The sequence below is a fragment of the Halichondria panicea genome, chromosome 2 (assembly GCF_963675165.1).
Source record: "Halichondria panicea chromosome 2, odHalPani1.1, whole genome shotgun sequence".
NCBI lineage: Eukaryota > Metazoa > Porifera > Demospongiae > Suberitida > Halichondriidae > Halichondria > Halichondria panicea.
In genome coordinates this window covers 7604330-7612272 of record NC_087378.1, presented here as the reverse complement: position 1 = coordinate 7612272, position 7943 = coordinate 7604330, and the positions used below count along the sequence as shown (strand labels likewise).

The window sequence follows — 7943 nt, the reverse complement described above, 5'->3', positions numbered from 1 at the left end:
AGAGAATAGTAGAGATATCACTTGACTTAACTAAGAGACAATAACAGACCTTCCAATACACGTACATAATAATTATATCGAAGGTAGCTAACTTTAGATCACAGACGATCAAGGTCGGTTGCACTTACCAGATCCATAAGATGGTGGGTAGGTAGAGGAGTAACCTGCATGGGAGGAGAGGGAACTGTCAGCTCATGTGATACTGTACTTGTCTACATTGTATATAATAGAACATGCACGGATGTCATCGCAAATATCTCTGAAAGTGAAGTGTTTCAGGACAAGTTCAAGTTCTCAATAAAGTCAAAATAATAAAAATTAATGTTTCATTGCAGACAGTCATGTCGAACATACACAGTACAAGATTAAAATGAATGAATCACAAACAAACACGAACTATACATAATTATATAAGACTAATGTCATGTGACATGCACATCGTAATTAATAGGGTCTACACTACTTTCAATAATAGTTCTTCTGTTCTGCCTAGTCAAAAAGTAGCCGGTAAATAATTTCCCGATATTACTGAAAACGTTTCTCAGAAGGGGCGTTCTGTGACTTGTGGCAGCCGTATTTGTTGTTGACTCTGCAGCAGGTACGATAATTTCTTCTTTTAGCTGATCAACCTTGCTAATTTCAGGCTCCATATTGTCTTGTTTGATAATCTCAGGATCCCCTTCTTGTGTAATCTCAGTGTGGGCAACATCGGGAACTACTAGAGGCTTATTGCTGTCGTCTTCTTCGTTGTCAAAGTCTGATTCGTAACCATCTGGCAGGGCTCTGGTAAAGGTCACACCATCCACGGTCCCGCCTCTCAGTGAGATTCGCACATTCTTTTCAAAATCGTCCTCTAGTTGGTTGCCACAAAACAACGTGTTGAGGGGGTCAGAAAGGTTAGGATTGTGTATCAGAAACAGAAGGCCTTGTACAACATCCTCGAGTGTGCGATCGCCGTCCCAACACTCGTCAAACAGATTCAAACAAACGTTTCCATCATTTTCATCATCATAATAATCCTCGCAGAAATCGAGATTGGGGTGGTACAGTTCTGTTAGACACGTCACAGCAGGAGGGACATTTGGAAATCCATTGGCTACATAGATCCTAAAGTCGACTACTGCACCACGAAATAGGCCACCCTTGATGTTGAAAGTGACATTAACATTGTCGAGGCTGTCAGAATCATCGTCATGCTTGACAGTTCCTTGGCCATCGGTAAAGCTTTCAATGTTTCGAACCAGATCTCTGTATTGCTTTATCAGGGCACTTGTGTTGGTTGCCATTTTGAGAGGGAGCTGCTACAGTATCCACCAACAGACTCTGTTATATCAATTGAATTGAGCTTAGCTAGCTAAAGCCTCACCTGCTTTTATAGCTAGCCAAATTGCACCACAAACTTAATTAGTCTATTTTTAGAAGCTCATTTTTACCCCATGTCACTGTATCGAGCTAATTCTGACCACAAAGGGGAAATAAACTTCCCCTAATTAAGAGACACACCCCCTGGCCCTATGTACATTTATACTGTATATGTATCCTCTGACAGTTCTAGCTAGCTCACTAAACACAGCATATCAACAATACATGCAAACAGCAACTCACTATTTGCTGTTCTTGGTGGGAGAGTGGGAGGGGCCGTGCTACTGGTAGAAGTGGGTACTGAGCTGTTGACTCCAGATCTAGAGCTGTTACTCTGAGAGAGCGGTGTCCTTGCATTCATCTCCCATTGCTTTAGTGGGGTAGCCATTTATATGAGCAGTAGCAACAACTAGATAGCATCAATGATGAAGAACTTGTGTCTTTATAAGATGACAATCATTTACAATTTTCTATTTTTCACATTTTCCAGGTCAAAGGCCAATATTTCGCTAAATTAGGGATAAACAGGGAGTGAACCAAAATGGCGACTACCACTGTCACTGAAGTTCCTGAGGTAGAAGTCACCAACAAGACCACGTCTGAAGAAACTGAGTCCACAGAAAATGTCTCTAAATTTGGCAAGCTCAGGAGGAGGATCACTAAGGGAAATACCGATGGGACAAAGAGGCCATCAGGTAATTTTAAAAATAATCGATAGTTTTTGTGCGTTAAATTATTAGTTTTTGTGCTTTTAATGCAGACTCCAAGTGGCGTCAGCAACAGATACCAGCTTGTCGGCCCGTCTTCTCAGCCAAACATGTGTGTCTGGCATTTGGTGTCATTGGATTTGTGTTCATTTGTCTTGGAATACTATTCACAGTAACACTTGCAGGGGTGAGTCCCTGTGATTATCTATGACGAGCATCCTAAGATTTGTGCTATGAGAGCCAAATTTTCGATGTATAATGTTAGCTTGAGCTAGCTGTGTGGATGTATAATCATGCACCTACTGTACAGTTCAGTTTAGACTTGCCTCTACTACCACACAGGCCTGCTACAGGATATAACATTAGAAAATATGACTAAAGGAGTGCATTTCCATTGTATGTTTTTTATCCCTTTGAGTTTTTTTTTGTCCCACATTAGTTTTATTATTGTGTTTTACTGTATCCATTCCTCTCCAGCTTAATGAAGTCAGTATGGACTACACTCAGTGTGCACCATCAAATTCTGATGTCAGTAATGCCAACTTTTCGACCTGTGCCCAGTATGTTGCCTGTAAGAGCAACTGCCGAGGCACACATGAGGATCTCGTTTGTTCTGCATTTCTTAATGCATCAAAACTCAACGCGTCAAGCTCGTGTCAGCTTGATCTCCCCGTGTGTCAGTGTCAAGTCAATATCACATCAAGTCTACCCTTTCGCTCTCCTGTACATGTGTATTACGCCATCAACAACTACTACCAGAATCACAGGAGGTACTTGAACTCTTTGGATCTGCAGCAGCTTCATGGAGACTTTCTGAAGTCACCCACGGAAGAGTGTAGACCCATTATCCGTCAAAATGGCACTAACCTTCCGATTCTGCCCTGTGGACTTATTGCTAATAGCTGGTTTAATGGTGAGTGCGTTTTTTACAATATACGACCTGTACTTGTACATGTAGATAGTGTCCCTTGCTGTTGTTACATTTTGTACGCTATTAATTTCATGGCTGTATTTAAGAGTATGTTGTAGACCTAAGCACACACACACACACACACACACACACACACACACACAGTACATATAGTCAGAATGTGTTATGGCAACGACTAACTTAGCAGTCTTCATTATTGGAATGCATTGACTTGATTTCTATTTACAGACACTATTGTCAAGATCGAAGATACAAATGTCACTGACAACCAAACCTACACCATTGACACCACCGGCATTGCCTGGGATACAGACAAAGAATATCGATTCAATGCCACCTCTGGTGACCCTCAAATCCTGAATGCAAGTGAGATAGCCAAGCCCCCTAACTGGCCTAAAGGGATACTGGATGTACCAAATGGCCTCAACAACGAAGCACTCATCGTGTGGTTCCGAGTCTCCGCCTTTCCCTGGTTCAGGAAACTCTATGGCAGGATTTACAGTGAAATGCCCGCCTCCACTTACACTGTTACCATCTCCTATTGTATCCTCTACACGTGCTACCCGGGTTGTTTCTTTTCATTGGGTTTCACAGTTCTATTTGCTTACCTAGCTACTATTCCTACTTCTTAATGCTACATGTATGTATTGTAAATATTTGCTGTAGTTTTTGCGCTTTGTATTGCCTGAGTAAGTCTAAAGTAAAAAATTGCATAGGTTTCAGTTCAAGTTAGTGCATGTGTTACACAATGCATAGTATGTGCATGTTATTCGCTCAATATGAATGCCATAATGTGTAACCCTTGACTCAATGTATCAGCTTATCCTGTGACTAACTTCAACGGAGAAAAGTCTGTGATTCTGGCCGAGGTGTCGTGGCTAGGAGGGAGGAACTTGTTCCTGGGTGTAGCCTACATTGTGGTTGGTGCCTTCCTTATTGTGGCTGGGATTGCACTGCTCATCATTCATCTCACCTGCTCTAAATGGTACTTGCCTATACTGTAGGGCCTTCTCTACTGGTAGATTGTGCTCACAACTTCTATCTCGATTTGAGGCTTGCAAGTGTACTAGTACAGTGTACCAATATAATTATGTATCTATTTCAGCTGTAAGCTTATACATGTAGGATGTTCAACTTGTGTTTGCACTTTAGTTCTCAGCTTAGTTACCTTATGTACGTGCTCAAGTATTAATCTACTGTATGGAATGTGTCATACCTGTATTTATATGGTATACTATTACACACTGTTTTTCCTGTGCAGGAAAGAGACAGACAAGAACTTTCTCCAGCGAAGCTATTAGTTATTTAGGGATCTAACAATTTCCCCCCTAACAATAATTATAGTGTTTTATTTCACTCTTTTGATATACAGTATATTCTGGTGTGTACAGATAATTTCAATCTCTGTGTGAACATGAACTGTTTTACTGTATCAAGAGTAGATAAGAGTACTCTAGACTGTATACAAAAATTAGCATAAAAAGAGGTGGGTGGGGCTGGTGGACTTTGCTCACTCTACTTCCCTCGAGGTGAGGCACTCTGGCTTTTTGGTGTGCTATATTTAAAGAACCTATAAAAAGAAGCCGGGTTGCCCATCTAGGAGATGTCTTTAGCTGCTGTACGTTTATCACAGCCATGCAGACACTTGATGAGGCACTGGATGTGTAGCAGCAAGCATGGTCCGGCCTGTTTGTCCACTGAGGCCGTCACAACCACCATACCTGAGCGACCCATGGCTCCCTCTTCTCAAGAGAGTCCATCCTTTTTCTACGATCCTGTGGCCCAGTATGTAACACCAATATATCAGAGTTTGAGTACAATTATGCATTGGTATCGATTTTATTTTATGGTCTATAATAGATTTTTATGGTCCGTCTACATTGTGTATAAATACTATTAGGAAGTTTGTGAACATGATGATGTGGGATGGCAAGAAATCTCTGGCTCAGAGCATCTTGAAAGAGGTATGTAATATAAAATATAAATGTACAGTGCATGATTCTATTGTGTCTTCTACACAGGCTTTTCAAGTCATCAAAACAACACAGCTTGCAAGGTGAGATATATGAAGCAAACTACTCACTCTGGTATTAAATCCTAAATTATGTTGTCAGGCTCAAGTCTAAAGCTGGCACTGGTACTGAAGTGATGGTTGACCCACTGACCGTCTTTCACCAGGCTTTGGAGAACAGCAAACCCATCATGGGTACCATTGGCGTGAGAAGGGGAGGAAAACTGTACCAGGTAAGCACTATGTTGTGTAAAGTTTTAAGGCATAATGATTATCCTGTGTTTTACTTCAAAGGTCCCCTACCCACTCCCCTCTAAGAGAAGACAGTTTTTAGCCTCCAAATGGATAATTACTGCATCAAGGGACAGGTCAGGACACAACATGGCCAAGAAATTAGCTGCCGAACTGCTAGAAGCGTTCAACAATCAGGTACGAAATTATTAGGTATAATTATGACCAATTAATATCCATTCAGGGCACTGCTATTAAAAGAAAACAAGATTTACACCGATTGGCTGAGGCTAACAGAGCATTTGCACACTATCGGTGGTGACCGACAAAACTGAACTGTTTCTCAATCACCATTATTTTGAACAATTATGTTTCATCATCCTCTGAATCATTTGGAATTGTCCATGGTCGTGACCTCAAGCCTGTGTGATGTTGTCTTGTACTACCTGTATAGAAGAAAATAATAATTATGCTTGTGTAAATTGATTGCATGTTCAATAACAGGAGCATAATAATAGCAGTGAAGGCATATCGGCCCTGAAAATGAATTACTGATACACACTAGAGTCTACTTTAAATGTATAATTATACCAACCTGGTGATTCTTTGCGGTACTTTAGTAAGGAAGTAGGTGTTGTGCTTGGCTTAGACTGAGTGCCAAGGTCCTCTGTAGTCACTCTCCTTGCATCAGATCTTGATCTTCCACTAGGTGGCCTGTTGGTTGTGTAAGAGCTTGTCTCAATCTGGCCTGCATGCGAGTGTTCGGACTTGTGCACATAGTAAGGAGGTAATCTTGGGAAGGGGTTGGATTTGTGTAGGTCATAGAAAGCTTCATGAATATCTTGTTGCGACTGGTCGATATTGAGAGTGGTTAACTGTGTGTGTCTTGTAGAGGGCGAGCCATTCAGTCGCATTTTCTCGAGGAGAACAGGATGTATGAGGCTGTCAGGAGGAGGTAGCTCTACAGTGCTGTCTCTGGTAGCTCCAAGAAGGGCTACTTGGTACGGGGCCAGGGTAAGAGGAGATTGGCTTTGATTGAGCTGCTGAGTACGCCTGCAAGTGAGAAGCTATAATTATTCTAACGAGCAAAATATCACCACGAACGGTATATGTATGTACATGTGTAGACTATGTGCTTAGTAGGCAAGTGAAAATTTTTCTATGTTTACCAAATTTCCGAAAATATCACATGGATAGCTATAAGGTTGAATTCTCCCTAGGTTGACCACACTCACCTGAGACCTATCATACTGGCATAAAGTGAATCGTGCTGATAGTGGGTGTCATGTGGGTTCTTGTCCGGGTCTCGCCACGGCTTACGCTCCTCGTTAGATAGAGTATGTTGGTGCGCTTTCAAACGCTTCTTTTTTTTCGTATTTGTCTCTTCTAGCTGAGCATCCAAATCAAATGTATCAACGTCTTCTTCCTCTTCTACCTCAGGAGCCTTTAATGATAATTATATAGAGAAACATGTGTTCAGTTAAGAGTGCATCATAGCCAGTACAGTGTTTTAGATTTTATTATAACAAATCTGTACATGCATAACGACAGTAGCCATCGTCACCTGTGGTGGATTCCAGTGCAGCTGGCACACACAGGCAATGTAGTGCCTCTTCCACACTGTGTAGTCAAAGGACAGTGAGGGTATAGGTAGGAACCAACCCAACTTCAGGCACTTCTTCTGCCAGATGCTGTTACTCTCAGCCAAGAATTTCCAAAACCAACAAACCTGAATTCAAACATTTTGTTTGGTTACCTGACTCATTTTGAGCTTATTATGAGTGTATAGGTAGGTGTTACATAGGAATCATAGATACTGTTAGCTATAGTGCCCTTTGTCTAGATACGTCTACACATGACTACGTACTGTGGTGAGTTTAGCGTTGCCATAACTTTAGTATCATTAATCCAATTTTTCAACAATTTTACTGAAAGCTTAGAAAGAGACCTTTCAAGTGATGTGTTCAGATAAGTTCAAATCAAAATTTCGTCGGGGTCATAATTTTGTTCGGCCTTGGGTCACACTATTAATTTTGGCCGAAATTGGTAAATTCTTTCATCTTTCAAATATGACCATTGATGACACCAGTTATAAAAGATCTCTTTCTAAGCTTTACAACTTACAGCAGACTGTAAGTTATGGCAGCTGTGAACAAGTTTATTTAACGGTGTATATGCAGTACTTACTTGTGCAGCTCTGCATAAACTCTGGGGGTCCAACAGAGAGAATATATTGAGTGTAATGTACCTAGGCAGCACTCTGGTGAAGTCGTGGTCGGGTGGGAGCATTGTAGGATGTAGGAGGCTATGGATGAGCAACAACTGCGAGTCATTCTGTTGACGTAAGAGGTATTCCAGGAGAGTCCATCTTTGTCCTTCATCCCAGGCTGAATACTAGAGAGAGAATACGTACTGGTAATGGTCTATCATTGGTATACATAGTAAAGACCTTACCCATTTCTTTATCAATGTCATCCTCTCTTCAAATATCTGTAAGAGGGTATGAAGCATGGAATCAACACTTAACAGTGTTTTCAACTGACCTTCTGATTGGAGGGTCTATGGGTTTTCGGTGTCCATGTACTGTTTTCTCTTAGGGTGGCAGGGAGAGCCATTACAGGGCAGATATATACAAAGAAGACTTTTGTATTTCCTAGGTGCAACCTTTACCAGCCCCACCCCTCTGTCGCACCAGCATAGG

The 7943-nt window shown here is 41.4% G+C and overlaps 5 protein-coding genes across 5 annotated transcripts in view; 2 read left to right on the top strand and 3 right to left on the bottom strand.

The window, feature by feature from the left end:
• The window catches only part of LOC135332114 (peroxisomal membrane protein PEX13-like), a 4984-nt gene extending 3104 nt beyond the window's left edge, over window positions 1–1880 (bottom strand). Inside the window, exons 1-2 of the mRNA XM_064527436.1 lie at window positions 1606–1880; window positions 129–164 (exon numbers count right to left, since the gene is read on the bottom strand). Of these exons, the coding sequence (XP_064383506.1) occupies window positions 129–164; window positions 1606–1750 (181 nt within the window). The 5' untranslated portion in view covers window positions 1751–1880. The remainder of the gene's footprint in view (window positions 1–128; window positions 165–1605) is intronic.
• Window positions 304–1518, bottom strand: LOC135332118 (uncharacterized). The gene has a single exon (XM_064527441.1). The coding sequence runs from the start codon at window positions 1284–1286 to the stop codon at window positions 423–425; it is 864 nt and encodes a 287-aa protein (XP_064383511.1). The 5' UTR covers window positions 1287–1518; the 3' UTR covers window positions 304–422.
• Window positions 1881–1903: 23 nt separating the features above from the next.
• On the top strand, window positions 1904–4419 carry LOC135332111 (cell cycle control protein 50A-like). Its single transcript, XM_064527434.1, has 6 exons — window positions 1904–2057; window positions 2123–2256; window positions 2547–2982; window positions 3229–3543; window positions 3820–3985; window positions 4262–4419. Exons 1-6 carry the CDS (start codon window positions 1904–1906, stop codon window positions 4299–4301), a joined length of 1245 nt encoding a protein of 414 aa, XP_064383504.1. The 3' UTR covers window positions 4302–4419.
• Window positions 4420–4549: 130 nt separating this feature from the next.
• On the top strand, window positions 4550–5724 carry LOC135332125 (small ribosomal subunit protein uS7-like). Its single transcript, XM_064527449.1, has 6 exons — window positions 4550–4785; window positions 4901–4964; window positions 5022–5056; window positions 5115–5244; window positions 5306–5440; window positions 5487–5724. Exons 1-6 carry the CDS (start codon window positions 4604–4606, stop codon window positions 5562–5564), a joined length of 624 nt encoding a protein of 207 aa, XP_064383519.1. The 5' UTR covers window positions 4550–4603; the 3' UTR covers window positions 5565–5724.
• On the bottom strand, window positions 5480–7925 carry LOC135332112 (F-box only protein 16-like). The gene is made up of 7 exons (XM_064527435.1): window positions 7786–7925; window positions 7697–7732; window positions 7430–7636; window positions 6807–6971; window positions 6478–6686; window positions 5838–6295; window positions 5480–5688 (listed from the first exon to the last, which is right to left on the bottom strand). Exons 1-7 carry the CDS (start codon window positions 7855–7857, stop codon window positions 5609–5611), a joined length of 1227 nt encoding a protein of 408 aa, XP_064383505.1. The 5' UTR covers window positions 7858–7925; the 3' UTR covers window positions 5480–5608.
• Window positions 7926–7943: the final 18 nt, after the last annotated feature.